The 18,595-nt window shown below is 52.4% G+C and overlaps 3 protein-coding genes and 1 long non-coding RNA gene across 5 annotated transcripts; 3 read left to right on the top strand and 1 right to left on the bottom strand.

Moving 5' to 3' along the window:
- Positions 1–708: 708 nt before the first annotated feature.
- On the bottom strand, positions 709–3,417 carry LOC144085918 (calcium-activated potassium channel subunit beta-2-like). The gene is made up of 4 exons (XM_077615606.1): positions 3,302–3,417; positions 3,056–3,226; positions 2,762–2,957; positions 709–1,127 (listed from the first exon to the last, which is right to left on the bottom strand). The coding sequence occupies exons 1-4, from the start codon at positions 3,355–3,357 to the stop codon at positions 843–845; spliced, it is 708 nt and encodes a 235-aa protein (XP_077471732.1). The 5' UTR covers positions 3,358–3,417; the 3' UTR covers positions 709–842.
- A 271-nt stretch (positions 3,418–3,688) lies between these two features.
- Positions 3,689–5,876, top strand: LOC144085919 (uncharacterized). Its single transcript, XR_013304293.1, has 2 exons — positions 3,689–4,608; positions 4,694–5,876. It is a non-coding gene; the product is annotated as an uncharacterized LOC144085919 (long non-coding RNA).
- Positions 5,877–6,040: 164 nt separating this feature from the next.
- Positions 6,041–14,353, top strand: LOC144085733 (F-box-like/WD repeat-containing protein TBL1XR1). Of its 2 annotated transcripts, none has more exons than XM_077615322.1 (17): positions 6,041–6,264; positions 7,836–7,926; positions 8,044–8,110; positions 9,074–9,177; positions 9,322–9,467; positions 9,553–9,823; positions 9,907–10,039; positions 10,129–10,270; positions 10,370–10,433; positions 10,508–10,605; positions 10,689–10,749; positions 10,889–11,010; positions 11,114–11,188; positions 11,266–11,393; positions 11,543–11,708; positions 11,807–11,908; positions 12,139–14,353. In XM_077615322.1, the coding sequence occupies exons 4-17, from the start codon at positions 9,120–9,122 to the stop codon at positions 12,163–12,165; spliced, it is 1,593 nt and encodes a 530-aa protein (XP_077471448.1). In that variant the 5' UTR covers positions 6,041–6,264; positions 7,836–7,926; positions 8,044–8,110; positions 9,074–9,119; the 3' UTR covers positions 12,166–14,353. The 2 variants fall into 2 exon arrangements, with proteins under 2 accessions (XP_077471448.1, XP_077471447.1); XM_077615321.1 differs by lacking the exon at positions 6,041–6,264 and adding an exon at positions 6,439–6,629 and having other exon boundaries at positions 12,139–12,740.
- On the top strand, positions 14,022–18,308 carry LOC144085734 (lactosylceramide 1,3-N-acetyl-beta-D-glucosaminyltransferase A-like). Its single transcript, XM_077615323.1, has 4 exons — positions 14,022–14,170; positions 14,750–14,926; positions 15,048–15,194; positions 16,658–18,308. Exon 4 carries the CDS (start codon positions 16,708–16,710, stop codon positions 17,824–17,826), a length of 1,119 nt encoding a protein of 372 aa, XP_077471449.1. The 5' UTR covers positions 14,022–14,170; positions 14,750–14,926; positions 15,048–15,194; positions 16,658–16,707; the 3' UTR covers positions 17,827–18,308.
- The last annotated feature ends 287 nt before the right edge of the window (positions 18,309–18,595 follow it).

The raw sequence follows: 18,595 nt of genomic DNA, 5'->3' as shown, positions 1-18,595 counted from the left end.
TGGGTTCGCCCCTCATTTGACTTAATATCCCGCAATATTTACAAGAGTCATCAAACAATCCCATTTTAGTGCCACGGACGAGAATGCCAGTCCATTTGGAGCGGGTGAGCCGGCAGCAAACGAACGCTCGTCGTAAAAAGATACCTAAAACAGCGAAACAGAATAAAAATGGAGCCCGTCAAACTCCAGTCGTGTTTGTTTGGGAAGCATGCAAAGGAGGTCCGCTAACCCGTTTTCCAACTTTGGTCACGTGACGTTTCGGTTATAACGGATGAGCAAAGCACGACGTCGACGAGCTTTGTTCATACGCTGCCGACCCTCCCACTTCTGCCACATGGATTAAATGTCCAGCCTCGGCAACGGCCGCCGATAGGTGGCTAAAAAATCCAATGAGTTCTGTTGCGGCCATCCTCCCGTCCATGAGTTTATCCCAAGTAGACGTCCGATCCCTCCGAAGGTCTCCCACTTCAAATGGATTGGACGTCTGGCGCCGTCGACGGCAGAGACCCAAGTCTTCATCGTCCACATTTCAGACACAAATGTTTGTATTTTCACTTGACGTAGGCATCCACTAAGATGTGACGTGCTTTTGGGCGGGCATTAATTAGAAGGCAGCATACAAAAAAAGGGATTTTCTACAGATTATGCGGCCATTTTTTATTTTTTTTAATCAAAACACATGTGGAAAGTAGGAACATGACGTCAGGCAGTCCTGTTTGCGTCGGTCACAGAAATAGTGGCGGGCGACGCGTTCCAAATGGGATATATGTCTGGTTTTCCCTAAGCGGTCATTGGAAAAGTCGGCGTTGGCGGCGGCGGCGGTGCTCGGACCTCCGCCGGCGTCAGCGCTTGAGTTTGCCGATCTCTTCGCACAATCTGGAGAGGTACTGCGTGAGCTTGACCAGCACGATGATCAGGGCCCCTCCCAGGAACAGGCACGAGGGCCACATCAGCCAGCGGAAGACCACGTCCCGGTCGTAGAGGCGCGTCAGGAGAACCGCGTCCCGCCGCTCGCCGGGGTCGTAGAAGCAGGGCACCCGCCGCCGGGCCTGCAGACGCTGGGAGATGGCGGCGATCAGGCCGCGGGCCTGCCCGCTGTCCTTCTGGCACTTGGGCACGTAAAAACACTGCGGCGACAAGACGGAGTCGCCGGGTCAGCCTGCGGGCCGGGGGTGGGTGGCAAAATAAATAACTATTCCACAAAGGGCCGTTGACCTTGGCTATGGCTTTCGTTCCAAACCATAAACAAGACACCAATTTGGTGTCCTGCAAGTGCAATCAGTGGATTGCTGTCAGGTGCTTCTCTTGCCCAACCCCCGCTGGTTCAACTTTGTCAGTCAGCTCGGTCGGTCGGTGGTGGATGTCTTGAACCAAAAGCTCCCCCCTCCTCACCCACAGCGGCCCAACCCCCGTTGATTCAATTTTGTCAGCTATGTCGTGCCGGGTGGCTTCGAAAATGAAAAGTTGCCTGGTGTAAACTGTCAAAGCCAGTTCAAGACTTTTTTTGGACCTATTTCAAACGTGGGCCATCAAAGCGCAAACTTTTGACCATTGATGAGCGAGCGCCTCAAAGAAATTGAAGTATTGGACATATGAAGGAACACATAGCATCCCATAAGACTAAGTATTTATTTAACAGGGCTGGGCAAACAAAAAAGGGCCAAAAGTGAGTGCTTTGGTATCAACCTCAACAGAGCAAATCTTTCCACAATACTAGTGTCCTGCAAGTGCAATCAGTGGATTGCTGTCAGCGGCTTCTCTTGCCCAACCCCCGCTGCTTCAACTTTGTCAGTCAGCTTGGTCAGTCGGTGGTGGATGTCTTGAACCAAAAGCTCCCCCCTCCTCACCCACAGCGGCCAAACCCCGTTGATTCCATTTTGTCAGCTATGTCTGTGCTGGGGGGGGGCTTGCAAAACAAAAAGCTGCATTTTTTGGACCTATTTCAAATGTGATCCATCAAAGCGCAAACTTTTGACCATTGATGAGCGAGTGAGCGCCTCAAAGAAATTGAAGTATTGGACATATTAAGGAAAATATAGCATCCCATAAGACTAGGTATTTATTTAATAGGGCTGGGCAAATTAAAAAAAGGGTAAAAGTGAGTGCCTTGGTTTCAGCCTCGAAAGAGCAAAGCTTTCCACAATACTAGTGTCCTACGAGTGCAATCAGTGGATTGCAGTCAGGTGCTTCACACAGCCCAACCCCCGCTGCTTCAAGTTTGTCAGTCAGCTCGGTCGGTGTTGGCTGGATGGCTGGAAGGAAAAGCTCCCCCCTCCTCACCCACAGCGGCCCAAACCCCGTTGATTCAATTTTGTCAGCTATGTCTGTGCTGGGGGGCTTGCAAAACAAAAAGCTGCCTTTTTTGGACCTATTTCAAATGTGAGCCATCAAAGCGCAAACTTTTGACCATTGAAGAGCGAGCGAGCGCCTCAAAGAAATTGAAGTATTGGACATATGAAGGAAAACATAGCATCCCATAAGACTAAGTATTTATTTAACAGGGCTGGGCAAATTAAAATAAGGGCCACCGTGAGTGCGGGGGTGCTTTGGTTTCAACCTGGACAGAGCAAAGCTTTCCACAATACTAGTGTCCTACGAGTGCAATCAGTGGATTGCAGTCAGGTGCTTGTGGTCTCAGCCCAACCCCCTTTGCTTCAACTCTGTGCTAGAACAAAAAACCCAACCCAGCGAGGCCCCGGAGAAGCGCATGGCCTTAAGCCCCGGCCCGGGCCGCCCCCGAGCGGTGTGGCCAAAGACTCACTTCCGAGCTGGCGTCCCGCGTCTCCTCGTCCCGGGACAGGCGGCAGACGCGGCCCGTCTGGTTGACGCTGACGTAGACCTGCAGGCACGGGTATTTGGACGCTCGCCGGCAGTCGGAGCCGCAGTCGTAGGAGCAGTTGACGTCGGCGATCACCGTGGCGTTTAGCACCACGCACACGCCTTCCTCCGTCCACGCGCTGTCCGGGACAGCGTGAGCCGGCGGTAGACGCGACGCGCCTCGGCCCGCGGCGTATCCGTCCGTCTCGGTGCGTGGCTCCGCCCTCGGGCCCCTTACCTTTCTGCGTAAGAACGCAGTACGGTGGTCCCCAGCACAAAGTACATCATGACCGAGGAGACGATCATCCCCAGGCCCAGGAGAAGGGCTCGATCTTCGCCGGGCTTGAGAGCCGTCACCGTCTTCTTCTTGTCCAGTAAATCCACCCCGCGGACTTTCTGATAAATCCACCTGAGCGCCACGTCACGCCACGGCGGAGGATGGATGAGTCGCCGGCGCCCGGCACCGAACGTCTCCTCGGCTCACCTCCTTTCGTTCCCACGCACCGACGCGGCGTTTTTGGCCCCGGCCACCAGGAACATCTTTCCGGAGGAGCCCGCTCTTCTCTTGCTCGCCGCAGTGGAACCGGGAGATCGCCGGAAAGCCCTGGAAGGGAAAAGACAAGAGGGTCCGGCCGGCGCCGTCTTCCCGCGCCCGACGGACCGACCTTCTGTACATGTTTGCTCTCATTGGTTTTCCCAAGCACTCATCGTTGGTTGGCTGGAGCCTATCCCAGCCGACTACGGGCCGGCCGGCCCATGGCGGGGCACGTCAACTCTCGTTCACGGAGCCAAAAGTGACACGGTTTCCGAGGTGGAGAAGGACCAAAAGTGCGGAGCGGATGACGGACGAAGGGCGTGGCGACGAAAAACCTACCCGCTGGAACTCGGACGGCTGTCAACAGCAAGTCATTGGGCCTGGCCCGGCCCTCCCGGCTCCTTTTGTTCTCTGCGGGTAAAGTCGGAACATGTGTCCATCGTATGTGTACTCAGCTGCCACTCGGTTGACAAAACCACTTGTGGAGCCAATTGATTTCCCAAGTAGATCCACACATATCCCATCATATTTGATGCGGTCACGCACAAGCGTGCGTTCTCGCCATTTGGGAGTGTCGTCGAAAAACGTGCCGACGGCGACGGCGAGTCCTTTACATTACCAGCTGCATCGGGGGCCAAGGTTTCGAAGCGAACGCCACAACATCTGGCGGAAAAGCGTCCCCGCGTCCAATTCCCACCACCTCAAACTGTCACACTCACACCGTGTGTCGCCAGTTTTCCCGAGTGCCCGGAGTGGGTTGCGCTTACCACGCCGCCGGCAGTTTGGCGCGCCGGGATTTGTGGTGGGCCGGACTAACTGTGGCGGCAGGCAGGTGCCTTCAAGGAATGGCTCCTGTCATTCTTGCGGCTGATTGACGGGAAAGGGCTGGCGTGCTCTGAGAGTTTGACCTGGCGCCCCCAAGGAGAAAACAACTGGAGCTATTTATCAGTCAACATTCATGGCCATCCACCATTCAACACTAAATGATGACTCACTGCCTTTTTCTATTGCTTTGGCCGGGAAACACCGGGGGCGTGGAGGCGGATTGGAAATCGGGACAGAGACAGACAGATTAGACAGCGACATCCGCTCTTTCGGCCTCGTGTCGCTCATTTCACCAGCTTCGTATCCACCCCCTCTCATTTTTGTGGCCATCCGCGTGACATTTTTCACATCGGAGGCCCGCCGTTCTCACTGTCGGGAGCGCATATCTTCTTCCCGACGCACCTGTCGGCCGACCTCAGTGCGCAATAGCCGTACGTATCTCGTACCGGCGCCAAATCTGGAAGGAGCGGAAAGCAGGTGTTTATTTTTCTTTGTGTTCTTTCCCCCACGGCACAGAGGCGGGCGGGCGTCCGGCTCCCGAAAAACGGGCGCGCTCCGACGCCACTCCGGCGTAAACGACTTTTGGCGGACGCCATGGGAGAAGGCGATTGTGTCCGGGGGCCGTTTACGGCCTACTTTGGCGCCGCGGGCCGGGCTGCCCAAGCGCTCTTTGATGCGGAATGTTTCGGTGTGTATTTTTTGCCTCGTCCTTGCCGCGATTATGGCTTCGCTGTCAGGTGTTCTCCCGTTTGAGTCCTTGAAACGGACACGGCCGGCGTGCGATAAAGGCGGGTGGCCGTCAGCTGCGGTGGCAGTTCCAGCACCCCCGTGACCCCCACGTAGAAGAGGAATGAATGCTTGTTGCAGCCCTTGTCCATTTCTACTGAGTGTAGCCATCTTGTCACCTTCCCTGGGTGATTCCCGTTTTTCTTTTTGATACTTTGACCTCGTTTTGGCAGTTTTTATTTTCCCTGGGCCCTCATTGGCAAGCGTACGGTTGGATGCGCGTGCTCATGCGTGAGTGTAGGTGTTCGTTTTGGACTGATGAATTTATTTCCACCTTACACACTAAAAGTAGTAGTCTGTATAAAAGGATGAAACTATTACGCGAGAGCCCCAATAGTATCTCCAATTGTGATCCGATGTTGGCCTCGGGGGGCCTCTCCTGGCAGACGGGATTTGATTTCCAATGTCTGCCAGCAGAGGCCGTCCGAGATCCCATTTTAGCCTGAGACAAAAAAAATGGATCACCGTTTGTCATATTGGGGCTCTTACGTGAGATTTTAAACTCTTTGACTGCCAACAAATACGAGCAGCGCCTTCAAATGAAAATGAATCCTTTCAATAAAAGAAATAGATATATGTAACACCAAATGACGTAAGCAGGGGTGGGCAGAACCCCAAAGTAGCCATTCCTGATGGGTATCCCCCATCAGTGAAAATGAATTGGACGTCTAGAGCAGTCAATGGCAGCTCTTGAGTTAACATAGATGAATTCAAATGTGAAATTTTGATTGCAAACCGTGAGCTCCTTCGTTTTTAAACTGTGGCACGTTTTACAAAGAAGCTTTTAGGGATGCAATTGATCGCGATATACGACCATTTCGATATGTCGTCCCATCTCTAGTCTAGCTGCGAAAGCCCTTTGGATGAATTGTCTTAATTATGTATTGAGAGAAATAAAATCTGTTGTTGCACAGATATTGCAATGATGATGTAAGGTTGTTGTTGTTGACTTTCCCATTCTGAATGGCTGAAGAAAGATGGGGTGGGGGGCGCGAGGATGTGAAGGGATGGAGGGGGGGGGGGGGGTGTCATTAATCCTCGCTAGTGGTGACCGCACATGCACAAATGAGCTGTGGAAGTGGGGGATGGGCGCGCACTCTGTTGTTATGACTGCTACTTGGCTCTGGGACAAACTTCCAGGGCCTCGCTATTTTACCTTTTCCTCTCGTCCCCCGGCTCGGCCAAGGATACGTGACCCCGTTTTAACGCCAAGGCGTCGAACGAAACCGGAGTTTGTCCGCAAGACAAGAGACGACGAGCACACCCCGGGTGTTTGACGCTTTTCGCCGCTCGAAAAATAGGTTAGTCGGCGATGTGGCGCTTTTTGGGGCTACCGCAGGCTCGCGCTCGAACGCCTGCTCATTGATTGATGTGGCGTTGGGACTCGTTTGTGAGATAGCCGCAAAGGCGCGTCGAGTCGACCGAATGAAAATAAGAGTACTAGTCGGAGGCCAGCTCATTTTCGCCTGCGCGGTCAGGCCGAACGTCTGAAAGCGGCGCAGGCTTCTTACCGCCTGCCTTTAGCTTTAATATTTTAACCCTAACGATTGATATTCACATTTGCAACAACAACAAAACGATAATCGATAACACACATGACACGCTCTGAATTGTACACGAGAGCTGTCGGGGGACACCATCGTGTTTGAAAAGGTTTTTAACCCAAGTAGGTACCAGATTATAGCGACACTCACTCCGCACGCTAGCGGTTAGCCAGCTTGTTAGCAGCTTTAGCGCAGTCAGGCTAGGCTAGGTTAGCTCGAAGCTACCTAGCCCAGCCGCGTCCCGGTACAGTAATCATTTCGGCCCCCTTGGAAAGAAGCTAATTTGTAACGTTTTCAGTGCCGGGGGCGCGCAGTGTACATCTACGAAGCATCAGCAACACTCAGATGATATCAGATTAATGCCATTTGAAAGCGCATTGAGTGTACCGCCATAAGAAAAGCATTGTCGGCTGGGGCGTCGCTCGTTTATGGCTGGAGATGAGAACAAAAAGAAAATAAGCGCGGCCAGCTGCTTGATTGTATGTCAAAATGCGCAATCATTTCGCTCCACGTTTAAAAAGGAGCTAAACGTAGCGCCGTTGCCATGCGTCCAACTATTATGGGGAGGGGGCTTTGTGAATGTACGCTTGACGTTACTGTTCATGTGGGCGCAGTTCCAATTAGCCACAATTTGAAATGAAGCTAAGTTGACTAAGTGCATGGCAGTGGGTCAACGCCGTATTTTTCTCGAGTCCGTTGACCGCCACTGTGCCGTGCTTGTTGGGGGATGGGTGGGCGACGCGTTCTCGCCACGCCACGCCATGCTACGCCATCCTGCTTGATTTCGACGTCGCCGCCCGACAGATAAGCGTGTTGACACGCTTTTGCATACACGTGTCTTGGTCGGATGGGGCGAACGGAATTGCGATGGAAGCCCCCATGCCCCCTCCACCCTCCCTACCACCAAACTTGAAATATTTCCACGGTGGCGCAGTTCACGCACCTCCAATTTCAATTTGGGAATATGAGGCCAAAATGGTGGCGCGTGACAGCCACAATGGGAAAAGTTGTTCGCAAATCCCACAGAAGCCCTTTGAAAATGGGCTAGCATAGAAATACTACTGTAGTTTAGATCACGGCGCACTCTGGCTCGTCACCTAACTTTGACCTCGACGACACGGCAATGTTTATATCGGGGTCGGCTATCACGTCAACGTGTAAAGTTGTACCCTATCGTGGATATCGTCAGCGGCGGCGGCATTCGTGCAAATGGGACGGGACGCCTACTAGTTTCAGACTCCTTCAAAAGGAGGAAACATTGGACAGCCAATCAATGTAAATAAGTGTGGAAATGAATGTACATGTTGACATTATTTTCTCCCAAACAGTTTCTCCTCTCCCGCACGGCGTGCGTGGATGGTATTCGACAGTCAAGTGCCTCCACGCTTCTCACTGACTGGAACTGGAGAGTAAACGCAGGTGACGTGACCAGCCCGCAGTTTAGGCGGCCGACTTTGCCGTCAAGTGTCATATTTTTCACCGATGGCACAAATGTTTGTTGACTGACGATGCTTTTTTTGTGTGTGCGTCTCTCAGGGCTCCAACGTGCTTGTTGAGGACAACAACGCCATGATGCACGCTTGAAAATATTCTGAGCACATGGGTGAGATGTTTTGCATGAAAGCCGTCATAATGTGGCCCATATTTTGAAATCGGATTCTCTGCATTCTCATATTTTCGGCAAAACACCTGCTGGTCTTATCTTTGGTTTCCCCTCGTTGGCTAATTTATTCTAATTGTGGTTAGAGGCTCTCGAAATAATTGTGACTTGGCCACAAAAAAAATGGGATCGATCGGAAGTTTTAAAAAAGATCTCCCTGTTGATATTGGTTGACTTCCTGATCTATTTTGCGTGCATTCCGCATCGCTTCCAGTGGATGTAGTGGGATTTCAGGTCTGAAATGTAACCCTAGCCTGGTGTCATCTGCATTGTTTGTAGTGGAAACATGTCAGCGATTGTAAAGAGGGGAAGCTTAGCTTCCTCGCGCTCCTTTCACGCCACTCACTTGATCACGTTTGTCCTTTCCGACCGTATCGATGGGAGAAAACTGGACGGATGGGTATACAGTCAGATTTTTCGACCTTCGTGGCCATGTCTGGTCTATATTACGTGCGATATTCGAGGGATTACTGTACAGGCGGTGGACAAAATAGACAATGTTTGTGGTCTGCATTATTTAGCCCATCTCGAGCATCGTTTTGGAGTTATCGCCTTGACAAATCCCATTCAGAGACAAAACTCCTTCTAAGCCTCATACGCAAACACTTTCCTGACAGAGGAATGAATCATTTGGTCCAGCTTTGGGCAACCATTTTTGTGGTGACTGCTTCACTGCCATTGACAAGGCTAGAGGGCAAAAGCCATGGGCCGGCCGGCCGCCACTCAATAAACCGTTTGACAGACGCCCAATCCGTTTGGTCCGAATGAACGGGACTTTTCCACCCGCCCGCTCAAATTTTCAGCCCGTGTTGACTTTTTTGGCGACGTGCGTGTGAATTTTTCCGGACGCTACGGTGCGTTGGGTGGCCAATGGTTTGTTTATTTGTTTTTTTTTTCTCCCGCCAGGCTCCTATAGTGTGCTGACCCAATGGTTTAATGACCAGGACTCAAAATGAGCATAAGCAGTGATGAGGTTAATTTCCTGGTTTACAGATACCTGCAGGAGTCAGGTAGGTCCGTCCGTCCGTCCGTCCGTCCCTCCTAAAGGGAAATTCAAGACCTGAGATGACAATATTTCCAGTCAATAGAAATAATCCATTTGTCGGTGAAAAAAGCCGCAAGCAAGCCGTAAAGAAAACTTGTTTGTGGTCCAGGCTTCTCGCACTCGGCGTTCACTTTTGGCATAGAGAGCCACATCAGCCAGTCCAACATCAACGGAGCCCTGGTGCCCCCCGCCGCCCTCATCTCCATCATCCAGAAGGGCCTGCAGTACGTGGAGGCCGAAGTCAGCATCAACGAAGTCAGTCCTCGTCGCCCGCCGCTCCTTTCGCCCGGCATTCCTTTCGCCCGTCTTGTGCCGCATTCCTCCCCTTTTTTTTGCACAGGATGGGACACTATTTGACGGGCGCCCCATCGAGTCCTTGTCTCTGATCGACGCCGTCATGCCCGACGTGGTGCAAACCCGGCAGCAGGCCTACAGGGACAAGTTGGCCCAACAGCAGCAGCAGCAACAGCAGGCGGCCGCGGTGGCGGCGGCCACGGGTAGCGGTAGCGGAGCCGCCTCCGCCGGCGCCGCCCCCGCCGGGCCACAAGGGGGCGCCAAGAACGGAGAGGGGGCGGCCAACGGGGAAGAAAACGGATCCCACGCCTTAGCCAGTAAGCTCCCTCCCGGAGCCAAAGCGTCCTCTCTGGATGTCGGCGGTCGACTCCAAGGACTTCCCCAATGCGCTCTGGTACAGATCACCACTCGGAGATGATGGAGGTGGATCGGGACGTGGAAATACCGCAGAGCAAAGCCATGGTCCTCAGAGGTCACGAATCGGAGGTCTTCATCTGCGCCTGGAATCCGGTCAACGACTTGCTGGCGTCCGGGTGGGTGCCCCGTATCCCCCGAGGGCTCTTTTGAGGGGGTCCAAGCCAACAACGCTCAATGAACGGGACCGACCGTGTGGCGCCCACAGCTCGGGGGACTCGACGGCTCGGATCTGGAATTTGAGCGAGAACGGCTCCGGCGGCTCCACCCAGCTGGTTCTCCGCCACTGCATACGAGAAGGAGGCCAGGACGTACCCAGCAACAAAGACGTCACCTCGCTGGACTGGAACGTGAGTGGACCAAAATGTTTTCAATATTTTTTGCACCACCATAGTTCACCAATGTTGCCATTGACGCCCAAGCCTTATTCTCTTTTTTTTGTCTCTCAGAGCGAGGGCACTCTCCTGGCCACGGGCTCCTACGACGGCTTTGCTAGAATATGGACAAAAGACGGTAAAAGCCCGGTCGTCCCTCCGATGGGCCGGCTGGCGGTCTGCTTCCGACTCTAGCGCCCCATCTCCTTGCAGGTAACCTGGCCAGTACTTTGGGTCAACACAAAGGTCCCATATTTGCACTCAAGTGGAACAAGAAAGGAAACTTTATCCTCAGCGCCGGCGTCGACCGGGTGGGTAACTCGCTCCGAGCTCGGCGGTCCGGAGGACATTTGAGTTTTTGGTTGTGAAAGATGGTCTGTCTGTGTTCTTGTAGACTACCATTATCTGGGACGCCCACACCGGCGAGGCCAAGCAGCAGTTTCCTTTCCACTCTGGTAAGTTGGATTGATCTTGAGCAAAGCCCTCCGTCTGCAGTAAGTTCCTCCCAGATTGAACTGGCCATCTGGCAAATGGTTATCTCCAAAGCAAATGGGATTTTTCAAGTCCCGCCCGCTCTTGCTTTTTGGCCCTCAGCGCCGGCTCTGGACGTGGACTGGCAGAGCAACAACACGTTCGCCTCGTGCAGCACGGACATGTGCATTCACGTATGTAAACTGGGTCAGGACCGACTCGTCAAGACCTTCCAGGGACACACGGTGAGTGGCCACGGCAGGGGTGCCACGCCACGCTACGGGGGGGAGGGAGCGCCCGTCGGCCGGACCTCTCGCTGAGTCCTCCGTCTCTCCCCACCCGCTGTAGAACGAGGTCAACGCCATCAAGTGGGACCCCACCGGCAGCTTGCTGGCTTCCTGTTCCGACGACATGACCCTAAAGGTCGGTCCGCGTGCCGGACGCGCGCCGGAGACGGCCGCCGTTGCCCCTAACTGGCCTCGCCCTCTTCTTGGTCGTAGATATGGAGCATGAAACAGGACATGTGCGTTCACGACCTTCAAGCCCACAGTAAGGAAATTTACACTATCAAGTGGAGCCCGACCGGACCCGGGACCAACAACCCCAACGCCAACCTCATGCTGGCCAGGTACGTCGGCCGTCCTCTCCACGCTGATTTTTCCGTGCCGTTGACGACGCTAGACATCCAATCCGTTTGGAATCAATGTGGCTTTATCATGAACTCCTGGCGTTTTTTTCCTTCCAAATTCATTCTTCGTGCCTTTCTCTGGCCGACAGCGCATCGTTTGACTCGACGGTGCGTTTGTGGGACGTGGAACGTGGCGTGTGCATCCACACGCTGACCCGCCACCAGGAGCCCGTCTACAGCGTGGCCTTCAGTCCCGACGGCAGACACTTGGCCAGCGGCTCCTTCGACAAGTGCGTCCACATCTGGAACACTCAGGTCCGCTCCGCCCGCTTTTCTCTCATCTCGGCGCGCCCTTATACGCGAGCAAGCCGAGCGGCCGGCTAACGCGTAGCTCGCCCCACTCTCCTTTTCAGACCGGTGCTTTAGTCCACAGCTACAGAGGGACGGGAGGGATCTTCGAGGTGTGCTGGAACGCCAGCGGAGATAAAGTGGGAGCCAGCGCGTCCGACGGATCTGTGAGTAGCTCTCCAAAATTCTCTTTGGCTGCCTTTGGCGCCCATTGTATCCACCACGCTTGCGCTAAGCATGGCTCATCTTACTTTAATATACCGCCACGTGGTAAGTCGGCCTGCTGGCCAAAATGCGCATGGTGGCGTCAAAGGTAGTGTGACAGTTGCGACTTTAAAAAAAAAAAAAAAAAAGATGTATTTTTTATATTTTTTTAACGCTCTCCTCCCATCCACAGGTTTGCGTATTAGACCTGAGGAAATGACAGCCGCACGGGGGAGCCATGGACCGACAACGAATGTGTACATAGCCAAAATGACTGAGTGTCCCTGCCTGTCCAAAAGCCCGCCCGCCCGCCCGCCTGCCCGCCCGCCGCACTGCTGTAGTCCCGCCCCCTCTCGCCGGACAGACGCCGTCACGGCCCCGAACCCTCGCTCGCGGAGCGCCTTTGCGCTTTCTGGGGCACGCGCGAGGGACATTGGAGAGGAAGGCGGCGCTTTGGGACGGACCGCCGCGTTCTGGGAAAACCAAAACTTTTGGCGGAATTGCCCTCCTTTATCTTCTTTTTAATCCTTTGTACCAGAATTCTACAGGTTTTTTGTTTTGTTTTGCTTTGCTTTTGTTCTCCGTTGGCGTGTGCATATTGCACAGGTCAGCATTTGGTGTCCCGTGGACATTGTTTTCAAATCAAGAGTTGACTGTAAAGTTTTATAACATGTGCCGGGGAGAGAACGTGCTAGGAGGACAGAGAGCTTTTTTTTTTTTCTATTCTTCTTTAAAAAAAAACTAAAAACAAAAAAAAACAGCAATGCCTACAATCTGTCCATCAAAAAAAATACTCCTTTCTCAGCAGCACTCATCAAACATGGAGGTGCTTATCTTGCAAGTAGGGCTGGGGGAAGAAGGAAGGAAGGAATTGAAATCTAGCTTTCCTTTTTTTGGTTGCCTCACTTGCTCTTCAATTGGGGGCATTTTGAATTCCGACGTCCGCTATGGACAAAGAAACCCAAGCCAGAAAGGCACCCGCAAATATGTACCCTGCCTGTTATGTGAGCCAAAAGGTCATGCACCAAAATGGACTACAAGTAAACCAAAATCCACAAGTGACTGTCACCAAATGAAAAGTGATTTGAAATCAGCAGGAAGTCAGTGGGCTTTAGGACTTTTCAGTGGCTTTTCAGTGGAACATACGACATGTCCACTGGTGGACTGGGGATTGGACGTCGACCGCTGTCCACCAATTCAGGCGACCAGTGCGACCCCGAGCCCAAATGGCCAAACAAACGTTGAACCAAAGTCTCATAAATAGGGAACCAAATGAGTTTGTTCAAAGTCATCTTTTCTCAGGCCCCAAATGCAAATTGTGAAAAGGGGGCACAAATAGTGCCTCTTTTTCATAAAATGACCTCATCAATGATTCGTAATGGGTCAGCAATACCTTTCAAATAAATTTTTGGGGGCTATTAAAAAGTGGAATTCATCGCCCAGGCCTACTTGAAAGATACATATTTTGATCTATGTTGCTATTTTGATCCAAATTGCAAGCAAACTAGAAAAGAAGCACCTCCAAAAAGAAAGACAAAAACAAATGTCTTTTCCTGGCATCATTTGAGGGGCAGAATTCTTCCGCCGCCGCCGCCGGCCTCACGGCTCCGGGGTCCTGGGTTCAAATCCAGGTGCTGTCCATCTGTGTGAAGTGTGCATGTTCTCCCCGGGCCTGTGTGGCTTTTCTCTGGCTACTCTTGTTTCCTCCCACATTCCAAAGACATGCACGCTAGGCTGATCGGACACTCTAAAAATATGGCTGCAAGTGTGAACGATTGTCCGCGATGATTCAGGGTGTCCCCCCCCCCCCCATTGTGATAGGCTCCAGCACCCCCCGCGACCCTAATGAGGATAAAGCCTTTGTGAAGCTGAACGAAGGAATAATTCTTTGGCCCCTCCTACATCCAGCCACAGGTGAATGGGATCAATTGGAGGCGGGGCCTAAAGTGAGCCCAATTTAAAAGGAAAGCACCGAGTGAGTGGAAATGCTGCAAAAGCAGAGCAAAGCAGAGCAAAGCATCCCAGCAGCAGCCCACATGGTTTTCTCCGCATCTGCTCGTCCGAAATGTCATTGGGCGCATCTTAGGCAGAAGCAGAAGACATTTTGTGTTCATTCAAACTTTTGTCATTGACATTGATTTGCAGTCAAGTACTCCAAAATCAACAAAAAAAGAGGAAAAATATCTGGACTAATGTCAATGTATCACCCAAGATGTACATGAGAGGTATTTGTAATATTTTTTTTTTCTTGTGATGTCACTTTTGTTGTTTTCTCTCTGTCTTTCTCTGACCCCGAACACACACACACACATGCACACATGTTTCCTTTCTTACACACATGGTTGCAGTCTGACTGTTGCAATAGCGGTCGGATCTCAAGGTGTAGAATAAAATCTATTTTGATATTACCTACTTGCTCTCTTTTCTTTGTAGAGAGAAATTAGATTTGAAAAGCATGAAAAACGCTCACAACGTCGATAGAGATATAATGAAAAAAAAAAACTTGGAAAACGGGGTCCAAAACACGTTTAAAAAAAGAAAATGCAGAATAGAGCGAGAATGAGTTTGGGAGGGAGGCGTGCTTTGGTGGACTTTCTGCTTAATTGGGTGGGGGTGGGGGGGGGGATGTCACCAAAAGATTGAAAGGAGTGACGTGAACAAATGATTATTGTCGATATTTGATGATACGAATACGATTTCCGTAAATGTATATTTGGACTTAGTACTGCAATGTTCCTATTACGTGGCTGACTTTTATTGTGAAGGTGCGAAACTTCAAAGTAACAGCTGACGCGTTTTGTCAGTCTTTTGTAGAGTTTAGCAAGCGACACACTCGTGCTGTCTTTCTCACCACGATGGATGGGATGCTTTGATGAACCAACGCAATCTAATCAAAGCAAGTGAAAACCGTCAGTCAAGACATCTACACTTGACTATCTATCGGCTGACAAGTCTCATCTCGTCTTGTCTCGTCGGGGCAGGTCAGCTGGGTTAAGGGATCTCGTCTCGTCATGTGTTTAAACCTTTCAACTTGGGCTTGTAAAGTAGTCATGTTTGGTTTCACTTTAAGCTCATTTCATATTTCTTCTCTCTTTCTATTAGGTATCAGTGATTGAGCAAGAGGGGAACCGGCAACAGCATCTTTTTTTTGACTTTTGAATCGTGACCCCCTGCCTCCCCAGGCCATCTTTGCGCAAGTGCCTCCGTCCGTTAGACTGCTCAGGTTTTGTGGCCGTGAAAAAAAATGAGGTAAGAGCAACTGATCCTTCATTCGTTTTTGGCGAACCAATCGAAAAGCGAAACAAGCCCGCCAATAGGCTTTTCTTTTGCTCCGACCAAAAATCGGAATTCTCAAGACTCGCCTTTGGCTGCCACGGACAGAGATAGCCGTCCATGTAGTACATACTCTCTTGGTGTTTTGAAAAAGACGTGGCGGCAATCTAAAATGATCCAATTCTGTTTTAAACAACCATTCGTATCTTTACTTTAAATTGGAAAAAAAGAGGCAGTCCTTTCCGCTAATGTGTGCAAAAACGACGTTGATATTTTTTCAAAGGCAGGCCACTCCAAAAAAGAAAAGGCTTGATGCCCGTCGCTCCGCCCCCAATTCCCCCCGCGGCCGGCAGCCCATTGTGCGCCGCGGCGGCCATTGTGTCGGCCGACGGGGACGTTTTCCGGGGCTCAGGGCATTTTGGGCCTCGTTTGCTGCGTCGGCTTTTGGCATTGACGGTGGGTCCCGTACCGCCCCGCCCCGCCCCCGCCCGCTATTTACCCGACAGGCCCCTAACGCTAACCCGTCTGTTTTCCACATATGTATCTCCCTCCTCCAACCTCTAGCGCACTCGAATCAAATCGTCGGAATTGTTCTCAAGCTGAGGAGTTGATCATTGGATTCAGTTCAGGTGTGCTAGCGGGGGAGGGAGGTACGGAAAATGAGACTAGTTCGGGGCCCTCCAGGACCGCATGCCGTTGGGCACCCCTGGTCTAGGTGATAACCCAGACGGTGTCGGTCGGCAGAGGCAAAAACATTGGTTTTCTCCAATCCTTCTATTAGGTTTATCCTTAGGTATTTCCAAATTCAGCTTTCAATAAAAAAGGCATCTGTAGTCACATCTCCATTGAATTCTTGCAAGAAGAGAATACATCCACCCGCTCGTCAGGTCAAGATTATTCTAACCACTCGAAGTCCGCTTCGCTAATTTCTTCATAAGATTTCAACGCCATGCCCCACAGAAGTCTAAACATTCGTAGAGTCTCACAACAATTGTGTACAGTTATCAAAACAATTGTAGGTCTTGTCGAATCTTCCCAAAACAGTCCTTGGTTCCCAAGAGCGCTTGTTGTGAGGCCATCTTCCGAAGCCGTAAACAGTCCTTGGTTCCCAAGAGCACTGGTTGTGAGATCTCTCCATGCCAAAGGCCATTCCCTGTCCTCTTGATGTGAACCACACTTCTTACTTTAGTAAGAGATGCCAATAACTCTAACATAAAAGCACAGCGATCAACACATATATATATATATATATATATATATATTGTTTAATATTGTTACACATTTAGGATGAGCATTACTATTCCTAATAAGCAAATATATTGATTAATATAGTAAGCATGTATATAATAAGGCTTTATATTCCTAAATAAGCATTGCAAACACATTTATAATAATGATTACTCCAACACCTTCTTTCCTTTCTTCCTTCCCTACGGCAGGTAAAGAGGGAGGCGGCATCAAGCTGAGGTGAGGCCCGGCCCGCGAGCAGATGTCACGCCTTCCGCGCCTTCCGCGCCTGCCACGCCTGCCGGGGGGGAAGCGCAAGTGGGCGTGGCTGCTGGGCACCTGCCTGCTTCTGTGGGTACTGCTGCGCCACGACCACGCCAGGTCCTACTCGTACCGCCTGCTGGTGAACAGCTTCGGCGACGTGGCCGAGAGCCTGCGGGTGCCGCCGGAGCGGGGCCCGCGCCTGGACCGCTTCCGGCCCCTGCTGGACCACCCGGACAAGTGCGCCGGGGCCGACGTCTTCCTGCTGCTCTTCGTCAAGTCGGCGCCGCGCCACGCCGAGCGTCGGCGGGCCATCCGCGCCACCTGGGGCGACGAGAGCGCCGCCTCGCGGGCGCTGGGCGCCACCGTCAAGGTGCTGTTCGCCCTGGGCGCGCCCGACTGCCAGGCGGTGCAGGAGGCGCTGCGGGCCGAGGACGGGCGCCACGGCGACCTGATCCAGCGGGACTTTGCCGACTCCTTCCGCAACCTGACCCTCAAGCTGCTGATGCAGCTGCAGTGGGCGCGGCGCCGCTGCGCCGGCGCCCGCTTCCTGATGCTGGCCGACGACGACGTCTTCGTGCACACGCCCAACCTGGGCGCCTACCTGCGGGGGGCCCCCGCCGGCGAGCTGTGGGCGGGCCACGTCATCCGCGGGGCGCCGCCCATCCGCCGGCGGGACAGCAAGTACTACGTGCCCCCGGAGGTGTACCGCTGGGCCGTGTACCCGGACTACACGGCCGGCATGGGCTACGTGCTGTCGGCCGAGGCGGCCGAGAAGATCTACCGCGCCGGCCTGACGCTGGACGTCTCGCTCTACGTGGACGACGTCTTCGCCGGGGTGTGCGCGGTGGCGGCCGGCATCTCGCCCCGGGCGTACCCCTATTTCTCCGGCGGCTGGCGGGCGCCCGACCACCCCTGCGTCTACGAGCGCATGCTGACCTCGCACAGCCACGTGGGCGACCTGCCGGCCCTGTGGGCGGCGGTGCTGGCCGAGCACGCGGGGCGGCCGCCCGACGGCCCCGGGCTCCTGGACAGGCTGTACTGCGTGGCCGTCAGGCTCTTTCTGCTGTGCGTCCACCCGGCGTCGTCCGCCTACCCCTGCCTCACCGCTTTCCTTTGAGGCCGAGGACTTTGTCCACCGTTCGCCTCCTTCTCTTCATTTGAGGAGGGCGTCGCTCTCCGCCCGACTCCCTCTTTATTTTGTTGTGATGGCGGTCTATTCATTTTGGCCCCCTTTCTTTTTCTTTGGGTGACAAATTTGGCCCGTCTGCAGTAAGCATCGGCACGGATCGGGAGGGAGCATTTGCATTTGAACTCCCGTCGACGTGTCGACATACCTGGCGATGGAGTCCAAAAAAGGGCTAAGCAAGTTAACGGGAGCTTGACTCGTCTTGCAAAGTTCCTCTTGCGCTAACAAGCTTTGAACACCCCCTGGCCCTGGTCCAGAGATTTCAATCAAGTGTCGAAAGCAAAGATGGACCGTCTGATGAGGATGAAGATGAAAATATCGCTGTGAAATTCCGCACAGAGAAGTTACATGTTGACTCTGAATGATAATGAATGTTCCATATGAACTGAAATAAAAACATTGGATAAATAGTGGCCTCCTTTGTGACTTGTATTTCACAAAAAAAGGATGAATGTTCACTTTAATATTAACTTCTATTTCATCATTTCTTATTTAGTATTTTTTTTAACTTTTGGAGTGGCCATTAGACAAAATAAACATGGGCACACAACACAAAATGACAATGTCTCAACAATCAACAGGAACGGGACTTGGCTGCAACCTAAACACTAAAGGAAAACAATTTCGAATCAACAGGACGTGACTTCTACGTCACCTAAAAAAGGAAACAAAAGAAAATGATTTTCAAAGCTTATGCACT

The sequence above is a fragment of the Stigmatopora argus genome, chromosome 12 (genome assembly GCF_051989625.1).
Source record: "Stigmatopora argus isolate UIUO_Sarg chromosome 12, RoL_Sarg_1.0, whole genome shotgun sequence".
NCBI lineage: Eukaryota > Metazoa > Chordata > Actinopteri > Syngnathiformes > Syngnathidae > Stigmatopora > Stigmatopora argus.
The sequence above is the reverse complement of the archived record's forward strand: the minus strand, read 5'-3'. Positions and strand labels throughout refer to the sequence as shown.

Excerpts from the sequence above, each read along its gene's own strand:
- LOC144085918 (XM_077615606.1), bottom strand. The coding sequence starts at position 3,357 with ATGTTCCTGGTGGCCGGGGCCAAAAACGCCGCGTCGGTGCGTGGGAAC. Across the intron at positions 2,958-3,055 it reads CTGCGTTCTTACGCAGAAAG|CGCGTGGACGGAGGAAGGCG; the intron begins GTAAGGGGCCCG and ends TGTCCCGGACAG. Across the intron at positions 1,128-2,761 it reads CGCGGGACGCCAGCTCGGAA|TGTTTTTACGTGCCCAAGTG; the intron begins GTGAGTCTTTGG and ends TTGTCGCCGCAG.
- LOC144085733 (XM_077615322.1), top strand. The coding sequence starts at position 9,120 with ATGAGCATAAGCAGTGATGAGGTTAATTTCCTGGTTTACAGATACCTG. Across the intron at positions 10,750-10,888 it reads GCAGTTTCCTTTCCACTCTG|CGCCGGCTCTGGACGTGGAC; the intron begins GTAAGTTGGATT and ends TTTGGCCCTCAG. Across the intron at positions 11,909-12,138 it reads CCAGCGCGTCCGACGGATCT|GTTTGCGTATTAGACCTGAG; the intron begins GTGAGTAGCTCT and ends TCCCATCCACAG.
- LOC144085734 (XM_077615323.1), top strand. The coding sequence starts at position 16,708 with ATGTCACGCCTTCCGCGCCTTCCGCGCCTGCCACGCCTGCCGGGGGGG.